The following is a 22,582-nucleotide window of genomic DNA, read 5'->3' as shown; positions in this document are numbered from 1 at the left end:
AACTGGTTGATTTCTTTTTTGAGCCTTGACAGAAAATCTGGGAGGACATTTGTTTTTCCCTTTATGTGAACATCATTAAAACTCCAATTGGAAAACTAATTGCCCATTTGAGCAACTGTGCCTTTGGAAGGTGCTTCTGTTTGAACTTAAGCATGTTATGGAAACTCATCATATCAGTTTCAATTCTCTCCAATATAGATCAGAGGCATTTATTTGAAGAACTTTTTTCCCATCTGAAGGTATGGTTAATGGAGGAAGGGTTTTGGCTATGCCTTTGAGGTCAGTAAAGCGAACATTCAAATAGATAGATTACACCACAGCCCCAAGGGTTAGTACGGTTAGTTGGTGAATTTGCTCTCCACACAATTGATTAGGATTCAATTTTTGGAGTCAGGCCGCAAGAAAGAATTTTTATGTAAATCCCCTCGTCCAGGCGTGGATGTCCTGTCTTTAACCTAACTGGTGAGGGGATTAGTCACGCAAACTGGCCCGGACACCCCAAACTGTCGATAAAAGAAAGAAAGAAAGATTCCAACCATAACAAATTATATTTGCAAAAAGAGACACAAAGGACTAGCCTAGCCATCTCATTGCTAAGTTACACAGGAAATCTATATACATACGAGTTTGGATGGTCGGAATAAAAAACATTTGCAAAGTTTTCTGGCTTTGTCCCGGCCGGAATATTGGGTAATCTGCTCTTAAAGTTGTTTGTTTTGGTGCCAAAGTGGTGTTAATTACTTGTATAACTTCCACCATAAGTACTTAATAATGGTTGAAGTGTTCTTAGAAGTGGGGATGTGGGACCTTGGAAGGATTAGTGCACCGATTGCCACTTCCAAGAAACGATTAGAGTTGAAGAATTTGGGGAAGAGTGAACAAAAAGAGGTACCTTTTTTGCTCAATGACAAAAGAACTAAGGTAATATATTGCTGCATTTTTTATTGCATAGGTTTCACAATTTGCCCTTTTTAATTACCATGAAGATTCTAAAGTGATTCATCAAACTAAAGGCTAGGAATGTAGGTGAGCATATTAGACCACATTAACAAGTGATTAGTGAAAGATGCTAACTACTTAAGTTGACCCTGTAGTGCGGGGTGCACTACAAGGGTGTAGTGCAACATCTTCAAAAGTGTTTTCAATAATTAGATTTGGTAAAAAGTTTTTTTACAGGAAGAGTCTTCTAAGAATCCGCATAATTGACTATTGAGATGGACGACTGGATGCTGCACTTGAGTAGCGGTGCACTGCAGGATCCTGGCACTGCTTTGGACATATTTATGCGTGAGCTAACTTTGCAGCCGTTTAAGTGCGAGCCAACACTGAACCCATTCTTTATAAAAATACCTTTTTAATTTGATTTCTCAAAAAACAATGTAGATCCAATTTAGTGTTCTTAACCAAACAATTTATCTTTCTTAACCTGCCCAATAAAGCATCCATACAGGGTTATGCCTCAGTTTTAATTGGACTTCCCGCTAATTAACGGTGGAATTAGATTCCTAGAAATTGGTCGAGGTGCACGTAAATAGCAGGTCTGGAAACCCCCAAACTATCATACAGCAAAAAAGGCAGTCAAAAAGTAAGAAGCCAGAAAATATTCAAAAGTGTATTGCTCCGCCGTGGCCTTCTTTGCCCTAGTTTTAATTAGACTCCCCGGTAGTTTACAAGGGAATTGAATCCTCAGAGATTAGTCGAAGCACATGTAAGCTGCTCATCCAAGCACCCTTGAAATCCTTAGGGATTTCGTTTTACTAAACCAGCCCTCTTCAAATGAGAAGAGCAACTAGCAAATACGAGCTTCAGCTCATGTAACCGTACATCATGACTAGGGTTACATTTCAACAATAAACACTTGTTCCCTTCCTGAATCACTTTAGCCATGAAAATGCTAACCACAGTACAATAGGCTGTGGTTCATGTGCAACAAATGTATCGATATTTGTGAAAGAAACCTGTTATAGTGTATTGATATTTGTAAAAAGTTTAAAAAATCTCTAACGTACCTAGAATTATGTGTGTGCAACCTACATATAAATGGTTACATACAAACTAAGCTTAAAAAAGAAAAAGCACTCGAGAACTTCAATCAGTACGCTCAAACAACCAAAGGGGTTCTTTAGATGGTCAAGATCCCTGACTTAAGGATTTGCTCTTAGGTTTCAAGTTCAAAACCTCTAAGGTGCTATTAATTCTCGTGGAGCCAGTTCATGCAAGCTTTTGCTCGACTTTTCATCTGGCCTCCCGCTAGTGCATCGCAAAATTGATTTCTCAGGAATTAATCAAGTTATGGATTTGCTCTTAGGGTTTGAGTTCGAAACTTCTAAGATGCTATTAATTCTTGTGGAGCTAGTTCATACGAGACTTTTGCCCTGGCTTTTCATCTAGCCTCCCACTGGCGCATCGCAAAATCGATCTCTCAGGAACTAATCAAGGTGCCCATAGATTGACCCAGACATTCTTAGTCATCTTTTTAGAAAAAAAAGGTCAGTACAGTAAGCACCACTAGACATATTCCTGGGCAAAGTCACATATTTGGTGCAGGAGGGGGCCCTTCCCACTTTATACAGTGGTAATGGAGGCAAAGGAAAACCCCACCAATTATGAATCCCGCCGCTCGAAAAAGAGTCTTTCAACCTCTTTATGTATAAAGATGAAGAGAAAAAATCTCTTTATGTATAAAGATCAAAAAGAAAAAATCTCTTTATGAATAAACCAGTTGAAAAAAACAAAACCTCTTTATGTACAAAGCACAAAAGATGGGAAAAAGACAATACTATAACATAGGTAAGTTGCAAATGAAATTATTGTTTGATAACTAGGCTGTCAAGGCCAACTTACGTATGCGCGCTTCGACTAAATTCCGAAGGATCATAAATCCACTATTTATTGGCAAGCTGGACAAATACTTCGTATGGATTGGCCCCCCCAAAAAAATTGTAGACAAAGTTGAATGGAAACTTTTATATAGCATAGAATAGTGTAGGAGTAGTTCGAAGAGTTATGCTTCTCTCCGGTTCAAATATGGACCAGAGAGTTTAGTTCATTCATTAAGATCGTCACACCAACATTCAACACTATCCAACAGAGTAGGATTAGTTCAGAGAGCTTTGCTTCTCTCCGGTTCAGATATGGGCCGGAGAGTTTAGCTTGATCATTGAGATTTAGTCATAACGACAGATGTTTACAAATTGAAGGACAAGTCTAATGTAGCGGGCCAATTTTGCTCACTCTTGGGTATGGTTGACAAATTTAAACCTTCGATTTGCAAAAAACGAACTGGGTCTAGCTCAGTTGACCATAACTTTTTATTTCACTAGGAGATCAGGAGTTCGAATCTCACCACTTGTGTACGAGTGTTCTTCCTTGAGAGAGCTTTTCCTTTCTTTCTTTGTTTCTATTCTATAATAGGCTTATTTCGTGTATTGGTTGAATTTTTTGGTTTGATTGTCTTGTGTACTCTCACAATTGCTGTAGTGTTCTAGATTTGTACTTTGTATTTTATATATGATGCAAGTGATCTTTTCTATTGATTAAAAAAAAAAAATCATATATGATGCAAGTGATCTATTCTATCGATTAAAAAAAAAAAAAAACCTTCGATTTGCAAAAATGTACCTACGTGATACAATTTCGGAGTCAAAATGAACCTCTCCGACATGTAGTCAAATTCGGACAGAAACCAATTTCTAGGCCAAATAATATGAAAGATAGATTATTCAGTGCTCTTGGGGCATCATGTGGCAGTGCCCTAAGCCTCTCCCCACACCACATTGGTATGAGATCCTCAAATTTAATCTCAAGCTTCACAATAATGTGTGGTTGAGGAAAGACCTGAGGCACCACACTATCCAAGGGAATTGAATAATATTTTTCATACGAAACCGGCTCAGTGACATGGCGCTCAGTAGGACCTCCTTGTCAAAGACACCGACACTTGAAATTTAGGTCAGGGATTCTGTGTCCCCAAAATCCTTGTTTATTACTCCAAATGCACTCTCAAACGCATTTGAGCCAAACAAGCCAAGCACAAGCACAGTATTGCTCAAGCTTGGTTTGACTTCTCATTACATGTGTTCAAACTTGGCTTGAGCTTGAGAATTTTTTTAGACTAACTGCTCAAGCTTGACTCACATTTAAAGTTTTGTGTTCGTGATAAACTTGGCTTGACTCATGAAATTAGTAAATCAATCTCGAACTTTCAATCCCGAGCTTAAGCTCGTGAAGTTTCGAGCTTTCAAGCTTGAGCTTAAGCTCATTAAGTTCCAAACTTTTAGATCTGACATAAGAGGGTTCCTATCTAAAAGGATTAGTACTGTAAAACTAGCGAAAATATCTACTCCTATATGAAGATATCTCAAATTTCGAGATATTAATTAATCTACCCCTATATCTGTAATATTTATAGAATGATCCCTTTGTTCACGAGCCTAACAAGCCAAACAAACATATACTCAAGTTTGGCTTGAATCCATAAACAAACAAAAAAATGTGATGCTTGGCTCATATTATTTTTAAACGAGTTTGAACAAGCCAAAAGTCTAACTGAGCTCAAACCGAGCTCGAGCTGTTTGGTTCGTTTATCAGCTCTAGTAAGAACTGAAAACACACTCTCTTGAAATACGATCGTGCAACAAGGAATGTGTTCGAGGCATGAGAACAAAAAATTTTGCAGTGAGAGAAATCCTAACCTGATCCCTACCTAAACCTTAGAATCCGGTCTAAAGAATAGAGTTTCCAATAACTTTCTGCAGATAAACATATTCCTCTACTTCCTCTCTCCATTTAGAGTTTTACCACTAAAGAAACCTGCTAGCCTTCAAAAGGCAAGTTAAATATCAAACAATCTGACGCTTCACCATTGGTAGCCATCTTTGCATGAGAGACTGAGAGGGGAGACATTATTCTTCTATCCATCTCCAAGCAGAAGAGGGAGCAAAATTCAAGCTGTTGACACCCCCACAAAGTTAGCATTCAAGCCCAACAAGCTCTGATTCAAGTAAATCCAAACCAAAAAAAACAGTAACTAATCGCGTTTCCTGTGATTTTGTTGCAGTGTCACCGGCGACAGTGTGTGGCTCCCACGGCTCACTGAATAGGCTGGAAAACATACAGGAGGACAGCCCTGCGAGTTGGCTTCCAGCGACTTGTCCCCCGCCGGAAACTCCGACCGAGTCGATGGAGTTCCTTGCTAGGTCATGGAGTATTTCAGCAGCAGAACTCTCTAAAGCTCTTACCCATACTTGTGTGGCAGTGAACAACACTTCCGACAAGTTACCTCTCGGTTCTGTTGGTGGTAAACCACAGATTGCCATCCCCACAGCTCGAAAGGAATCTGTAATTTTCCGTAGCTTTCTAGATTTCCCATCTGCGAGGAATTTTGTGCTACAGAGTTCAAAAGTCCAAGTAAAAGTGTCCAAAGATGTTCGAAACTGACATCCATGTGATTTGCAGGTGTTACAGAAACTGGAACCTTTAGCAGGTGCTGAAAGCCCTCCGGACTCTCCAAGAGAAAGTGATGATACACAGGTCTATATACCTCTTTTCATCACATATATATGTGTATGTTGTTTGGTCATTGATTTCCTAGTTTCGAGAATGATCCAAACATGCTTGAAAACCAGCATAACATTTTTTCAGGGCATGCTTGGCTACAAATTAAGGTTCACTACCACTCTTACTTGCACAAGTACCGGACACAGATCCAAACACACCTCTCTTACAAGGGGGAGATCCAACAACCTATATCCACCTTAGTGAGTGAGGTGTATCCAAATCTGTGGCCAGTAAATGTGAAGGTTCACAGACCCCGCTCTTAGTATTGTTTAGGTCATCTAAAATCATTGAACCATACCTATTTGGGATCAACTATTCTCTCACGTGCGACCCAAATGAATCTAGATAATTACTTTTAGGCAAAATCATTACTCAGACAGAATCAGCACATACACCCACAATTAGGTTCCCCTAGGGAGAAAATCCATGTTCTCCTATCCCAACCCCTCTCCCAGCCGCATGATGTGGCAAAATTTTGCAAATTGCAAGATCATGCGGCTAAGAGATAGGATGGCACATGCGGAGGAGATTTTTGAGACGCGATTGATTCTGTCACTGCACCTCAATAGTGATGCAAGGAAAAATCTTGGTGAAATACAAGCGAGAAAAGATCACAGAATGCACTAAAACTGCTCCAAACACTCGTGGTGCCCTTCCTGTATTCATCAGTAAACAGCTAAATTTGAGTAGATACTCATGAAGATAGAAATCATCCTAGAGTACAAATTCTAAAGCCTGAACAGCTGAGCTGTGAACCCCTCATACCTTGAGGCCCTGTTTGATTGGTTGGACTAAATACTGAGTGAGACAAAATCTCATGGGATGATCAATCCCACCAGAGTAGAAGTAAGGGATCACCAGTACTACACACTCCAAGGTATTGCATATTCCAGTTTCCCGCTAAAATGCAATCCCTCCACTAATTGTGCATTGAACCTCTGGAAATCAGATCCATGAGATTTGTAATCCAAAGTCATGTCTAATCCAGCCAATCAAGTAAGACTTAGAATTCCACAAATTGCAATCAAGCAATTAAATCCTACAAGAATCAGCAACATACACCTACCAGTTGGGATCCCCTCTACTAAAAGCCCATGTTCCCGTACCCCACCTAGCCGCACAAGGTGGCAAAATTTGTGAAGTTGACAAATTGTACGGCTGGAATTTGGGTATAGTGATTCAGCCATAGTGATTCTGCCCTTCGAATATTCATCACTAAACTACGTATACTGCTTAGAGTTGAACGTGAGCATCGAATTTAACTTACGATAGATAATTATATCTCAATGGCTGAGCTAACGCCCCCCTTCTAAGTTCTAACATCTCCTAATTCCCTGAAATTGAAAGCAACCCCATAGTTTATCTACTCACAAGCACATAACTATTAACTAAATCCAACAGCTTCATACAAAGGTGTTTTAGGATATTAGATATTTGGAGCGATTTGCAAGGGGAAAGAGAAACAAATGAGTTAAAAATCATTTTCTTTTTCTTTCGTGCTATAAACTAACATAACAGTTATTCTGCACAGGAGCTCTTTTTACTCCATCGAGCCCTAAATCCAGATTCCCTCATTAGTCAGCAACTAGTAAAAAATGGGGTATGTCTGACTCAAAACTCATGAATCACAATGACCATTACCAATATATCTCTGACTAGCTTAGCAAAAAAAAAAAAAATATCTGACTACTATTATGGTTCTTCAGTTGTATAAGAACATTGTGAGAGGAAGGACAGTGGGCAGATGGTTGAAAGATCAAAAGGAGAGGAAGAAGCAGGAGTTAAGAACCCACAATGCCCAATTGCACTCAGCAGTATCTGTGGCCGGGGTCGCTGCTGCTGTGGCTGCTCTCACTGCCTCATTAGCGACATTGCCTGAAAAGTCGACTACTCAACACAAGGCACCTTCCAAAACATCAGCTGCGGTTGCATCTGCAGCAGCTTTAGTAGCATCACATTGCATTGAGATAGCAGAGGAAATGGGAGCTGAGCAGGAACACATCTTGGCAGTGGTCAGTTCTGCAGTTAACGCAAGGACTAATGGAGACATCATGGCCCTAACCGCTGGAGCGGCTACAGGTATCAATCCATCAGTTGTAGTACCATCATTTTGTTATGGAAAATCTCTAAACAACCTAAAGTAGGCAAAATCAAATGAAGAACATCAGGGTTCTCTGCTGACTTTATTGAAGACTAGTTGGATCACTAATTTATCCAAAAGCTTAAACAGTTTGGGAAAGGACCTTGGTCACATAATTGGTGCACAAAAGGCCAATTTACACGCTCCCAAATACCAAATTTTCAGACTATTGTGCGATTCGAGTCATTTGACCCAAATTCAGAGACTCATTTTCTAAAATTCGAGAACTACTCTGTCAAGCTCTTATCTTTCAAATTTACTCCATAACAATTTGACATGTGACAACTTGCATTAGCATTACACAGACCATGTCAAGTCAAGTGTCAGGTTCGGTCTTCTTCTTGTGCACAGGAAACCAAATGCTTTCTACTAGTATACAAATGGACTAATGCAAGTGCACTGCCCCTACACTGAATGACTGAGAAATACTTAGGTAAGTCATAAAGCTCCTCGGTTAAGGGCATCAACTTTTACTACACACTGATCTAACTGTAGTGTCTTATATCCTGGTCCTATATTATATAATTAGGAATCAAATGTGAATAACGGCAATAATACACAACACAAACACAAGCAGAACTATAACTTAATGTTACTTTAAACGCCCTCCCTCACGTCCACGACTTTATTTTGCATGTGGAGATGAAAGCAATCATACATATAGGAAGGTAAAATGCAAACAGTGAACAGCTACCAAAGAGAGATCTAAACCCAAGACTTCGGTGAAACCAAAACATGAATACCATGTTAAATCACCTCCCTACAAGTTTAAGTCAATATATATATATATATATAGGGACGGTTCAAGGGACACCCAAAAAAATACCTAAAAAAACACCCCAAATCTCAATTTCATAGTTCCCGATCAAATTTTTATGATCCGAACTGTTCAATGTGTGCAGAATGTGATTTTAAGGGTGCTCGCGAGAAATTAGCCAAAAAAATGATCGAGAAAGGCTTGATTTGAGCAGTTTTTATTTAAACCGTTCAATAAAAAAATGTTCAAAAGTGTCCGATCAAGCCCTTCCCGGTCATTTTTTTTGCTGATTTCTCACGGGTACCTTTAAAATCACGTTCTGATCACATTGAGCGGCTCGGATCATCAAAATTTGATCGAAAACTATGGGGTGTTTTTTTAGGTGTTTTTTTGGGTGTCCCCCGAACCGCCCCATATATATATATATAGGTCGAGACTCCAGTAAATGTATATCAAACTAGTAAACAATTTCATAGATCTGGTAGATTTCTGCTAATCTTTCGACTCATTTGCAAATGAACTAACTCATTTTGTTAGTAGAAACACATTAGTTGAATATCAAACTACAAGTTTTCTAAAGCTCACTCTTCCAATAATTATATTTCTATCTATTTCTGCAGTTCCATTAACCTTTTCTAGGTAGATAATTCCCAAGCATTTTTATCATATCTGCACCTAATATGATAGAGGGACCACTGATGCAGCCTTGAGAGGGGCTGCCACACTAAAAGCAAGGCTGCAGAAGGGTTATAGCACTGCAGCTATTGCTCTGACTGGTGAACAGGTTGAAGAGGGCAGAGAGTCAAATGTCGCAGAAACACTGAATTTTGTTTCGAAAGGAGGAGAGCTTCTCAAGCGTACAAGGAAAGGTATTTTTTCACTTAAAAGGATAAAGAAGGAAAGGAGGAGTGCATGCAACTGCTCTATGTTATTATATATCAAGAGTTAATTGGATAATTTTCTGCGCTCACTTTATGCGAGTCTTCTGGCAGGAGCTCTCCACTTGAAGCAAGTTTCTTTCAACATAAACATGAATTGGCAGGTAAACAAAACCGAACCAAACCTAACCAAGCCTTGTATCCCAATCAATTGGGGTAGGCTACATGAATTCTATTTTTCCATTGAGCTTTGTCTAGGGCTACCTGTTCACTTAGGCTTAGTAAGACCAAATCTTTCCGTATCACGACATCCAAAGTCAGTTTTGGTCTTCCTCTTCCCCTACCCCTACTATCTACTACTATCATGTCCCTCTTCCCTCTTCTTGACTACTGCATGAACAAATATTACATGCACTTATTTTCTTCTGTTGCTCTATCTTGTCGCTTAATATGAGTTGGATGGATGACAGGTGGTAGCTAAAATGAAGAGCAAGCATATGGCAGGAACATTCACAAAGAAAAAGAAGTGTAAGAAAAAACCCCGTACCTAGCTTCACAAAACAGTTTACCTTGTTCCCCAGCCCCATGTCGTCTGAATCAAGCCATGTTGTGCATGCAGGTATAATTTCTGGAGTCTATAGTGACATCCCAGCATGGAAAGGAAGAGAGAGGGAGGAAAGCACCGAGAAGAGGGCTTACTTTGGGATAGAAACTGGTGACAGGATAATAGAATTCGAATGCAGAAATAAAAGTGACAAACAAATGTGGATAGAGGGGATTCAGCATATGATGAATGGCGAAGCCTACTTGACATGATTTTGAGAGAAAAAGGCTATGTCCAAATTGTAAACCGGAAGAAACCTATGTTATGTTCTTCACAAACCAAACTACCATGGAAAGTCTACCTCAAACAAGAAAAACTAGTTTTTTAAAAGAGCCAAACCAAACCGAGCCTTATGTCCCAATCACTTGAGGTCGGCTACATTAATCATTTTCCTCCATTGAGCTCTGTCAAGGACCACTTGTTCACACAAACCTACTATACTTGTATCGTTGCGCACCACAGCATATAATGTCAATTTAGGTCTACCCCTCCCCGTAGCATTGCTATCCAAAGCTATCCTATCCGGTCTCTTAACTACTGCATCTCCCGGTCTACGGTAGACATGCCCAAACCACCTTAGCCTATTTTCCCTCAACTTCTCTTCTATGGGCGCTACACCTACCATCTCACAAACCGTTTTATTTCTAATCATGTCTCGTCTAGTCTTATCACACATCCACCTCAACATTCTCATTTCCGCTACACTCATCTTGTTCACCTGTTGTTTCTTAATAGGCCAACATTCTGTCCCATAAAGCATCACTGGTTTGATGGCAGTTCCATAGAATTTTCCCTTTCATTTTATGGGTACCCTCTTGTTACACAGTACACCAATAGTGCTCCTTCACTTGAGCCACCCCACTTGGATCCTATGGGTTACATCATCGGCAATCTCTCCATCTTTACTAATAATTGAGCCTAGGTACCTACAATGATCACTCTTAGGTATCTTCTGGTCTTGGATCATCACTCTTTCTTCGTGCGCACTGCTGGTACCACTAAACTTGCACACCATATACTCAGTTTTACTCCTACTTATCCGAAAATCCTTTGACTCTAATGCGTCCCTCCAAATTTCTAGTTTCATATTAGCACCTCTAGCGGTTTCATCAATGAGGACAATGTCATCTGCGAACATCATACACCATGGGATATCCTCCTGAAATTGCCTAGTCAATTCATCCATAACTAAGGCAAAGAGGTACGGGCTGACCCTTGATGCAATCCTACAGTGATTGGAAATGCACTCGTTTCCCTTACTGGTGATCGAATGGTAGTGACGACACCTTCATACATGTCTCTAATCACCTCGATATACCCTTTGGTCACTTCCTTTCTCTCCAAAACCCACCATATGATGTCTCTAGACACCCTATCATAAGCCTTTTCTAAGTCTATGAAAACCATATGGAGATCCTTCTTCTTTGCTCTGTGTTTCTCTACCATTCTCCATAACTGGTTCTCTGACACCGTAGTCACCATCCTCAAGCGATGCTTAATAACTCTTTCCCACAACTTCATCGCATGACTCATCAATTTAATACCTCTATAGTTGTTGCAGCTTTGAATATCCCCTTTATTCTTATAGATAGGTACTAAAAGAGCAAGGAAAACAAAAGCATGAATCTCTTAACTTGTACAATTGCATACGGAAGAATGAAGTTGGCAGATAACGATAGGGCCTTTATGGAAGAATGAAGTTGACAGATAACAAAACAAAATTTTCAAATTACAAAATCATTATGAATCTCTCCATAGATTCAGTCAAGAGAAGCTAGGCTGATGCTTTGGTTACTCTAACTCCTTGAGAAAATCAACATTATCAACAAAGACCTGCAACAAAAGAATTTCGAAATATAGTCCAACCACAATTTCAATTCCTTATGAAATCAGTGGGTACATATAACCTCATCCTAATAATGGAAACTACAGCTTTAATAATTTTCTTTCAAAATTTTATATACAGAAATGTCACCGCTAGTAGTTAACTAACTTTGCAAGTTACGCAAAATCCAAGCTCATTGAGAATGAACAAAATGTTACTGAGAAAATGCAAGCAAGATACTGTGGGCAACCAGCAAGGGCCCTTTCAAGCTAAATGTTGTATTCACTGGAGTTGCCACTTGGTTTTAAGGTTAACCAAGCAATCAAAAAACTTACACTTTTGAGACTACTATTCCGTCATACTAAGAGATGATCTCGGCTCGGCAGCTTAAATTTCGGGATAGAAAGGACCAAAGTGGTAAGGCTCTACTCGTAGCTTATGGATTATAGACAAGTTTTGAAAATAGATTTATTCAAATAGGGAGAAGGGAGTGCATAATTAGTACATGAATTGGCTGCCTCTCCACTCATAACCAATTGATTTTGAGTAGGATGGTTTAACATGATATCAGAGCTAGGCTTTCAGAGTCTTTGGATAAGATTTTCTTGATTGATTGCCCCGTTGTTTTTGCCTAAGTGCACTTTCTTTACAATCTCTATGGTACAAACAATGTTCTAATCGGCGCATAGGTGCTAGGTGACACCCCGCCACCACGACTAGGGACCTAGGCGTTTGTCTAGGTGCCTTGGCAGGAATGGATTAATCAACTAGGCTGATTAGGCAGGATTATGCGGGGCTAGGTGGGTAGGCGATGTGATTTTAAAAAATCAAGGGCTTTAGTGTGGTGGTAATATAATATAAGGGGCTTTGGTGTATTTTTACTGTGATAAATATACATTTCCAGTCTACCCAATTTTCTTAGACGATCGAAAATTTCAAAAGCCCTAAATATTAAAAGTCTTTTAAAAGGTGCGTGAGGCGATGAGGTGAGGAGCACCGTTAGGGCCTCGGTACCCTGAGGCGAGGTGCAAGTGAGGAAGTCGAGGTGCGTGCCTCAAGTCGAAGTGCAAGGCTCATGAGGCGAGGCCTCATGGATTTTTCACATATCTTTGTGCAAAATTCATCCTCACCATTGATCTAAGGATTGAAACATAGGCCCAACGCACCAGAGAAAACCAGTGCTTGATCGTTAGCCCTAAATGACAAAAACAAAATACAGCAGCAGACATTGTCTTGAAGAGATACAGCAACTCAGATTGACAAAAACTTTGTTCCATTCCTTCTAGGTAACGTCTTCCATCTTCTTCTTCTTAATAAAACCCATAAAAAGTAAACTCAAATTCTTAAAAATTCCCAAGAAATGAAAATCAATTTTAATGTTTTATTCTGTCATGTGGTCTGAACGAAGACTATGTCGAAGGCTGAGCATGGCATTTGGTCCTTGAAATATTTCAAAGCACGTATTCGTTGTAATTGCCGTGGGGTATATAAAGAGTCAAATTTATGACCCAAGATCTACATAACAGCCCCCTTATCATCCACAAAATCAAACTTCCTATTTTATGACATTTGGAAGTTTAAAAGTGTTTGCTTATGTTGAAACTTTTGCCCTTAGAAGAATTCTACTTATTATCGCGCCTTGGCTCCAGGGTACCTTGAGCCCTTTAAAACACTGGCCGCAAATAGTAATCTCCTTGATTACAACTCCAAGAATTCAGGTTGAAGACAAGTACTTAGGTTTGAGGTTCATGGAATGGCTCTGGACAGAGGATATAAGGGTAGAATATTTGGGTTTGAGTGGATAAATTTCGGAGTACAGTGTGGGCTTTTGAAAAGAGTGACAAGAACAATGTAGAGAAATTTTTGTAGAGAATTGAGTTGTATACAAGTTGTGTATAAAACAAGAGGTTTTCCTTTGTATTATAGGCCGGGTGGGGGGGTGTGGGGGCGCAGCTTCTCTGCAGTTATTTCACATATAAAATTGGATAACGCCTCATAATGGCGAGGATGTAACCGTGTAAGATCTGCAAAACTATCAAATTCTGCCTTTGACCTTGCGGCCACAAGGTTCTTTTCAACCTTGCGGACATAATTCGTGCTTGCGAGCCAGAATTTGATCTTGTCAAATTGGGCCACAACCCCCACACAAGGCCGCAACATTAAAATCAATTTTCATTAATCACTCTGAATAGTACATCAAAGAAGCTCTTAACTATAGAACTAAATCCTAACAGGAAAGAAATTAGAATCCTAAAAATCATAATCACAACAAAATACTGATGAACATCTTGTCCTGCTCCTGCTCCTTCTCCTACTAGTGATAATAACAACTAAAAAAAAATTCTTGGACCAAAATCTTCCTCCGGTGACTGGTACATTAATATTCTGTATCATTCTCCCCGACAAAGAAAAGGAACTCAACCTCGAGTTCGAGCTAAAGTGCACTCGTTCATGCTAACGGGTTAAATACTTTGAATGTGACAACTACTCTCTCCGTCCCCGTTTCATAGTTCATAGTTCATTTTGGGAGTTCGTGCCACTTTTCAATTGAAAATATCTTGTAATTTATAATGTTTTATGTGATTTTAAAAATATTGGTTTATAGAACTAATCGAGATCTATCAAACAAGATCCATATTGGATATAAAATTCATACCAATTTAAAGATAAAACTAATTTTTTATCCGGTTAGAATAGAACGAAGGACTATTAAATGGGGACTGAGAGAGTACTTGATTTGCTTCTGGTTCCAAGTAATCTTGGTTAGTATATCGTTGATGATATCCAACTTGACAACCAAAACAAAATCTTCAATGCGAATAAAATCAATCCTTTCGAAGCTAAAGAAATATGTTTGTGGGGAGCCAAAAGGATTCAATAATATTTTGGGAGCACTTTCATTGTCAAGAAGCTCTTGTTTTGATAAAATCGTGTCATTTACGGGATTTTCCTTCTCTTGCATTACTGGAATAAAAACTTCATATATATTCTATCAGGATTCATGGTGAATTTCAAAACCGTACCGATTTCCAACCATCAGGGTCCAAGCAAGCCATAATCTTAGTGTTGATTCCCGGCAAAGGCCCAGGTTGAAGGGCGATTTTTCCGCCAAACACTTTTATTGCTTCTGCAGTCTTGTAGACATCGTTAGTGCCTATTGCAATCTAGAACAAATTAAAGATTTGTGAGACAGATGAAATCATGAAATAGATTAAGCCCAATAAAGCGTCGAAAGGAATTCCACCATATCCTATCTATGAATGGTTGAAGTGAAATTTGCACATGCTGCTCAAACTCAAATGTGAAAATTGTACGGGAAAATGTAAAACAAATTACCTGTGCATAACCATTTCCTTTGTCATATTCTTTGACCCCATAGTTATATGTCAATTCCAGCACAACATTTTTATCTTCAGGACCATAGCCCATCATTGCTGTGGTGTACTGGAGTAAAGCAAAGACAAAAATCACCCCATAAGCAAAGCATAGATAACTATTTTCTCAAACTACTCAAATGGAGAAAATTTGCTAAGAGGAAAAATGAAAAGGAAATAGCATAACTGCTGCTATCAAGGCAATGGCCCCAGAAACAGAACCCGTGTATCTGCTACCATAACAAGTCTTCCTTTTCCAGTAGTAAGAAGTCTGGGTTTCAAAGTGAGTCGGTCCTTTTGTAACCCTTCCAAACACATCTGTTGGGTCAGCATTTTCATAGAGTGACACTAATATGCCACCCACAGAATCCAGATAATATGAGCACAGTTTGACATTGTGTTTAGGGATATACCAACGGAAAAATAGGGATAAAGTCTATTCATAATGAAGTGGTGGATTAGGGTCCTGTAATTCTATCATTCATGGTAAGAGGCTCATCAAGTGCACTTCTAGTCTCAAGAACACCACAGCCATACCACTATGTTTGGGAATTCTGTCCAAAGATTCTGTATCAACAGAACTTCATCGTCTTTTCTGAGAGAAAAGGTAGGGATATTTCAGTAAGATATTACACAGAAGATGCAAATGGGACTCACATATGTACCCTAGATAACTCCACTAACAAGAATAGTGAATGAAAATCTGCTATGCCTCAACCCTCCGCTCTACCTTTTATCATAATAAGCCCTCAAATAAGATAAACAGACTCAACACATTGACATACATCTCTTACAGAAACGGCACCTTGCATCCCAGACAGCTATTCATTTGGGAGGAAGAAGCTTTTAGAAGTAAAAATAATAGCCGACCCAAAACAGCTTCCAACAAAGAAAAGCATACCTTACCATTACAGCTCCGGAATATCATCTCAGTTGTCATGCTTAAACTTAAAGATTCTAATGTTTCCCAAGATTAGATAAAAACACCCAGACAAGAAGCTCAACTCCTAACACAGACAATGTGAAATAGCACCAGTCATTTTAGTTATTTGTGGATGGCATGAAGCAGAATTGTAAGCTGCTTTGGAGAGTCTATCTGTATTTTGGCCTAGAGGTAAACAAAACTATAAGACCCGGTGGTGGCTCCAGAAATTTGTAGCAGGGTGTTCAAAAATTGCCTTACTCTATAGGATAATTTATTAATCAACAATATATGTACAAAATCTCATCTATTAGCGTAAATAGTACAGTAAAAATAACTCTATTTGAAAAAAAAAGTTATCTACCACGTGGAATGAGAACTTAAAAATATGCTCCTTTTTATTTGTCAACAAAAATTCAAGTTCTCCAATTGCACAGTGGACAATATTTTGAGAATGGAGGGAGTAAATTTTACAGTTGTCCTAGACGAGTTCTCATATTTTGTCCTAACATTCAACAACAACAACAGCAGAACATAACCCATCTAGTCCCCAATCATTGGGGGTATGGGCGGGGGATGATTGGAGACAAACCTAATCTTTGGCAATATATGCACAAACTGACTGCTCTCAGAATACCACTAAAACAGTGGCCCCCCTAACCTCCAAGAACCGAGGAGCTACAAGGACGTTTTGTTGTAAAACCATGCCTCCAAATCAAAGCCAAATGACATCATAGAGGGCAGGCCGAGTGACCCAAATCAATTTATGTGCACATTACCATGCTTCCTTCATTGATAGTCCAGAGCATCGGTATGGTAGTACGGTAGTAACATTAAACTGACATATTAAACTACTAGTACGGTAGTAACCTGTTGAAACAAATTGGGACGAATAGGTTGGAGCGAACTTTTTTGAAGATAAGCTCTTCTCAATAGAATGATATGATGAGGATTTCTATGGTAGACCATAATTCGAAGGAATATTGTTTAAGTTAATGGGGTTTTCAAACATAGTTAATTTTTTTTAAGCTTGTCCACAATTCTATAAGCTAATCAAAAAATAAACTAATGCAGTTGATGCCATGAATACAAAATTACCATATTTAGACTATCAGTAACGAACATGAAGTGAAAATGACGAGCACAATACTTACCCCAATAGATTCTTCTTTTCCCTTTCTTTTTTTCAAATTTCTTTCACTATATTGTGAGCTTTGTTTGAATTATCTGGATTGATGGGCTGTAAATGAATTGTGGGTTGAGTGTTCAATTGTTTTTGGGCTGGTGTTCAAGGGTGTTCAAAGATTATACTACAATTGGGTGTTCAAAAAATGGCTGAACCAAAATTATTACATTTATTCTAAGAATTTTTTTTTGAAAGGTGTTCCATTGAACACCGTTGGCTCCATGTGGAGCCGCCTCTGATTTAGACAAACTTATTGCTTATTAGAGAATTGAAAATGCAGTAATAAAGGTTGTGCAAACTCCAAAAACAACATACAAGCCCTTCATTCCATGGTAACATCACCTAGCCAGAAATTTTAAAACTTTAAGAAAATCTTGCAAGTCAGAGAGTAAGAACTCACCTTGTATTCAGGGTAATCTCTTTTTCTAAGAAGCTCCATGCCATAGGCCTTTAATTCAAGTTAAGGAAAGGGATCAGAACATCTACCAATTCAGGTATGCAATGGTGAAACCTTCAGTGAAGTGTTCGAACTTCAGAATGTAACTATGGCTAAAACATTTGCAAACCTTCTTATGGTAAGTTATTGAGCGATCAAGGTCTCCCACTCGCAGCATTAATTGACATAGTGGTTCAGGTGTAGGCCCCCTCTCCAAAAGCTTAAACTTATAACCATCTGGATCTTCAATGAAGGCAATAGTGGTATTGCCACCTTTAATGGGAGAAGGTTCCCCTGTTACTTTGCCTCCCTTTGCTTTTACAAGATCCACCACTTTCATAACCTACACCATTACACAAGTAGCTAGATGCAATTAAATGATTAGCGGTGAAGGCATGAAGGAACATAAAACCATGCGAAACTAGCCAAATACCAAAATTCGTGGGTGCACAGGAGATTGCTAAAATATGATCCATTTACATTACAAAAAAAAAGAAGGCGCACTGGTGGAAACAAGAAACCCTTGTTGTTAGTCACACTGATAAGTTGGAAATCATACTTGCAGCATGACATGCCACAAAATGGAGCTGGGTTGGACCCACAGAAATTGAATTGTTAGGTTTACTGACATCACATCAACTAAATTCTGACAAAAAGCTGACTTGAGAGACATACATGTGGCACGGCCAAAGCAAGAGGTTCCATTCAACTAAGGGCTGAAGAGCAAACGGAGCCACAAGCAATTTCATGGTTTAAGAAAAATTATACAGAAAAATACAATTACATTTTCAACAATAGAACTTCAGTTTGTGTTATGAAGAAAAAGTCATGCTAAAGCCTAAACGCACTAATAAACTCACAGTTAAATTGCATATGAAACAGAAGACCACTCAGCTTAGATTGTACAAGCTCGGAAATCCTGCAGTGCGAAGCGGAGAGATTCGTTCTTTCTTTTCCCAACATCTAACCCACCCCCACCCCCACCCCCGTTTCCCCTTCTTCTCACAACAAAAAGAAAAAAGTAATAAAGCAGGAAAGTCTCTAGAAGTTAGGATGATTCTTAAACAAAGCAAGTGAAAATACAATTACTCTAAGATTCCTAATTACCCATCGGTTTTTATTATATCCAGTACTTTTGTTTCTGAAAGAACATATAGAGACATAACAAAGCAATCTAGTTACAAACGTGTGTGTGTATATATATAATAGAAAAGGGGATATTGTGGAACATTTCTAACTTCATCTGACGTAATGATGGCTTTTGGACTAATTTATCTTTTCCTAGACAGGATTATTAACGTGGAACATTTCAAACAGTAAAGATCTGTCACAATTATGACATAAGAAAGCGAGTCCACCTGAACTTACGTCTTTGACTGCAATACCAAAGTGACCAAAACCAGTTCCAATGTCATACTTGTCAACTCCATAATCTACATGAGTCATCAAGACCAACAGAACCAATGAGAAATCAGCATAAGGTGAAGCGGTGTGTCACAGATTTCAGTAAGAGACAGAACAAATATGGGCATCTAGCAGTAAATTGAACATTCAAGCATGCAATGACTAATTAGATGGCTCACTGTAAGTAAGTTCAATAGCAAAATTGGATTCTTCGGGCCCATATCCAAGAAAAGCATTTGAATATCTCTCCTCAGGTATGTCACGTTTTCTCAACAGCTTCATACCCAAGCACTCAGTATAGAATCTGTAATCACCAAAACCTTATCAGCTCCAACTGTGAACCATGGTTTATGTTTCAGTAGGATTGTGAAACAGAAGCCCAGGAAAGCAGTAAACACGTGGCAAAGCAGATGTACTTTATTGTCTTATCCAAATCCCCGACGCGATAAACAACATGAAGCATTCTTCTGTTGTCATTTTTGACCCAGTCTATTGCATTATTCTCTGTGACATTAGTACTAGGTTGTGCCATATTTGCAGCTGTAGAGCCCTCTATAGAATTCCCCTCCAGTCTTAGCAATGTGGAAGCTTTTACACCAGATAACAATGACTGAGGAATAGCTGGATCACCAATCAAAGTCATTAAGTGATCACCATGGAATGCAAAATAGTATGCATCAACTTGTTGTAAACTAAAGCAAAAATTGGAAGGAATAAAAAAGGAGAATAAAATAAAAATGAAAGCTCACAATTTGGATTCTTTAACATAAAACTGTGGCTGTAGGAATGTTTAGAGTTGAAAACATGAAAAGCCAGAAACGAAAAGAAACAAACATGGAGAACAATCCAAACTACTGAAAGTCAAGAACGACAATAAAGCAGCAACTTCTAAGAAAGAACTATAAAAAGAGATAGAGTAATAGGAGCCTTCCAATTGGCAATCCCCTTGCTTTAAATTAAAAGAGGAAAACAGATGCTGCTAGCACAATTGGAGATCAGTGCTTTTGCAACAATATCACAGGTAGCATCAACAACAGGGTTTCCCTTGCACAGACCACAGTATTCATTTTTTCTGCCACGGTACAAACTGCTACGATATTGAGGCTGAATACTAAACCAAGAAAATAAGTTTTCAGGGAATGTTACTAAGTGCATCTCCTAGGCTAGCCCTTAGTCACATAATCCTTCAATAGTGCCCTCCGCTCGCACTCTCAATCCTCACTGTCGCGAATTGTAATAGTTTGAGATGTTTTTGAAAGATGCTTTCGCACTCCCGCAAATTATGTGGCTTAGGACTTTCCCATATCTCAGACTTAAATTTGAGGGAAAATACCCCCGTAAAAACCCTCCAATTGCTTCACTAAAACCAATATCGAAGTGAGTTTTATACCACTCTAGGGAGACTCAAACCATCTCCCAAATGTTGAAGGCCATTTGGTGTCTCCAAATTTACAACAACACCATGAATAAAGCTTCTACTTCTATAAACGAGTGTGCCTGCTGAATGCCCATCATATAAATTGTTTGCTTACTCAAATTAGGGCAAAAGTCTGAGCAAGGGCCACAGATAGCCAAAAGTGTGCCACACAAAAACTCAAATTGACACACACAGACATACACATACACAAAAAGAACACACACATACAACTATCTTCAATTAATATAAAAAAGGAAACAGATTACGTACAGTAAACACTAACAAACACGGTTCCTTTATAGTTCACTAGAGGTTGGGCACACACAATGTGTGTGCAACTCATTTATAGAATAAAATAACTCCTAGAACCAATAACTGATTTAAAGCTGGTGTGACTTGTGAGTAGCAATTTGAGGAAATAATTAAACTTTCACGCTTTTTTTCCTCAATTTGAAGAAGCCAATTCTTGTCCTGGTGTTGTGTTTCGGTTTTCAAAGGCGTGGTCATGGAAGAGCGATTAACATAAAAAGGGGAACATGGGTGCAGTTGCAAGATGATCTTGTTTCCTAACTGTCATTTTAACATACTTGCGCGGCTGCGCAAATGCAAATAAATCTCTAAATCCCAATCCTTGAATTTTGAAAGTTGGTTATTTTTTAATTTTCCTAATCAAACTACCCACACACACGCTCCTCTCACAACATGGTCACCTAAAAACTCTCTCTCTCTCTCTCTCTCTCTCTCTCTCTCACACACACACACACACACACACTCAACCACGTTCCCAATGCATTTCCCTCTCCTGTGGAAGCATGGTAAAACAAGTAAAGAAAACTTAATGTGCATGGTCTCCTATCTATCTCCGAGTTTTTATTTTAGGGGAAAATTGCAACCATCTCTCAGAAGTGTAATTTTCGATAAATTCACTTACTCTAAATTCTTACCTGTATTCGATTACAGTAAATGTATATCCCGTGCATCGAACGGGTACAAAGCTAGTTCTTCTTTTTTCTTTGATAACTCATGTGTCCGGCCACGCTAGTTCTTCTAATGTACTTGTAATACCATTTATAAAGGTTTCCCTTGCTTGAATATTGACTAGCTTAATCCAAGGTCTCTATTGTTCCAAAACTAAATCAAGCACTCCACAAGTTTCAAACCTCTTATTTTGCCCCACAAACGAAACACATTATCCCCTCTCAATATAGCATAAAGATTTGCGAACATAAACACATTGCATAACGTAGACAGAAAGGTAAAAGTGAGGGGGGGATTGAGAAGGTACCGCCGCCGAGGTGAAGGAGTGCGATTCTCCGCGAAGGGATGTAAGCACGAGAGAGAGGAACACGGAGTCGAGAACAAGAAGAAGAAGAGAGTAAAAGAGAAGGTAGAAGTGAAGGGGAAAGTTGTGAAGTCGACGGCGGTGGCGATGACGACGCCGGTGGTAGGATTCTAGCCATTCTCTGTCTCTGTCTCTGTCTCTGTCTCTGTCTCTCTACAACCCCGTACGCACAGAATCTATCCTTCCGTGAAGTATGTCTGTAGGGTAAATTTCACCAACACCCCCTCTATTTAATTTGAATCACGCTGCAGACGCTCTTGTTCTCCAAAATTACATTGTCCACTTTTGGAGTTGGGCTCCTGAAGGCGACCTAAGGGTATTTTCAATGGCATACTCAAAAATTGGAAAATCATACTTGTAATCTCATCTTTTGAATATCCTTTTAAAGGATTGCTAATATTAACAATATGAAATCCCAGAATAGTCCATAATCAAAAATTCATTTTTAATAAAGAAAGTTGGGAATAAATGTAAGTGAATGGGTCCATTGATAGTGACAAAGAAGAGAGAAAGAGAGTGTGTGGTCCACATTAAATTCGATTTTCGAAAGAATTTTTTTGTTAGGATTGATTATCCAAAAGCCAAATTTTGTCTATTGGTTAAGGGGTTACTAAATTTAATTATACCATTAGGGACATTCTTAAGGCATCTCCAATCCATACGCCATTTCTTCAAACCTAGAGGAAAACCAACTCCAACTCATCCTCTATTTTCCCCTTTTCCCTCTATTTCACCTTT

General features: G+C 38.9%; 2 protein-coding genes and 1 non-coding gene across 7 annotated transcripts; 1 reads left to right on the top strand and 2 right to left on the bottom strand.

Moving 5' to 3' along the window:
- Positions 1–4,728: 4,728 nt before the first annotated feature.
- On the bottom strand, positions 4,729–22,040 carry LOC131316946 (probable lactoylglutathione lyase, chloroplastic). Of its 5 annotated transcripts, none has more exons than XR_009197325.1 (11): positions 21,788–22,011; positions 19,502–19,706; positions 19,265–19,389; positions 19,050–19,114; positions 17,812–18,024; positions 17,646–17,693; positions 15,100–15,207; positions 14,787–14,927; positions 11,672–11,771; positions 7,250–7,694; positions 7,019–7,218 (listed from the first exon to the last, which is right to left on the bottom strand). XR_009197325.1 is itself a non-coding variant. In XM_058346518.1 (9 exons), exons 1-9 carry the CDS (start codon positions 21,960–21,962, stop codon positions 11,730–11,732), a joined length of 1,122 nt encoding a protein of 373 aa, XP_058202501.1. In that variant the 5' UTR covers positions 21,963–22,040; the 3' UTR covers positions 11,535–11,729. The 5 variants fall into 5 exon arrangements, 2 of the variants coding, with proteins under 2 accessions (XP_058202501.1, XP_058202500.1); XR_009197326.1 differs by having other exon boundaries at positions 7,250–7,632; XR_009197327.1 differs by lacking the exons at positions 7,019–7,218; positions 7,250–7,694 and adding an exon at positions 4,729–4,950.
- Positions 4,828–10,423, top strand: LOC131316945 (VAN3-binding protein). The gene is made up of 9 exons (XM_058346516.1): positions 4,828–4,969; positions 5,060–5,340; positions 5,458–5,532; positions 7,091–7,159; positions 7,266–7,638; positions 9,161–9,325; positions 9,449–9,498; positions 9,805–9,862; positions 9,954–10,423. Coding segments are annotated over exons 1-9 (1,269 nt in total). The 5' UTR covers positions 4,828–4,968; the 3' UTR covers positions 10,151–10,423.
- On the bottom strand, positions 16,747–16,854 carry LOC131318218 (small nucleolar RNA snoR100). Its single transcript, XR_009197554.1, has one exon. It is a non-coding gene; the product is annotated as a small nucleolar RNA snoR100 (small nucleolar RNA).
- Positions 22,041–22,582: the final 542 nt, after the last annotated feature.

Source organism: Rhododendron vialii, chromosome 2a, assembly GCF_030253575.1.
Source record: "Rhododendron vialii isolate Sample 1 chromosome 2a, ASM3025357v1".
Taxonomy (NCBI): domain Eukaryota; kingdom Viridiplantae; phylum Streptophyta; class Magnoliopsida; order Ericales; family Ericaceae; genus Rhododendron; species Rhododendron vialii.
Note: the sequence above shows the minus strand (reverse complement) of the source record. Positions and strands in the feature narration are given on the sequence as shown.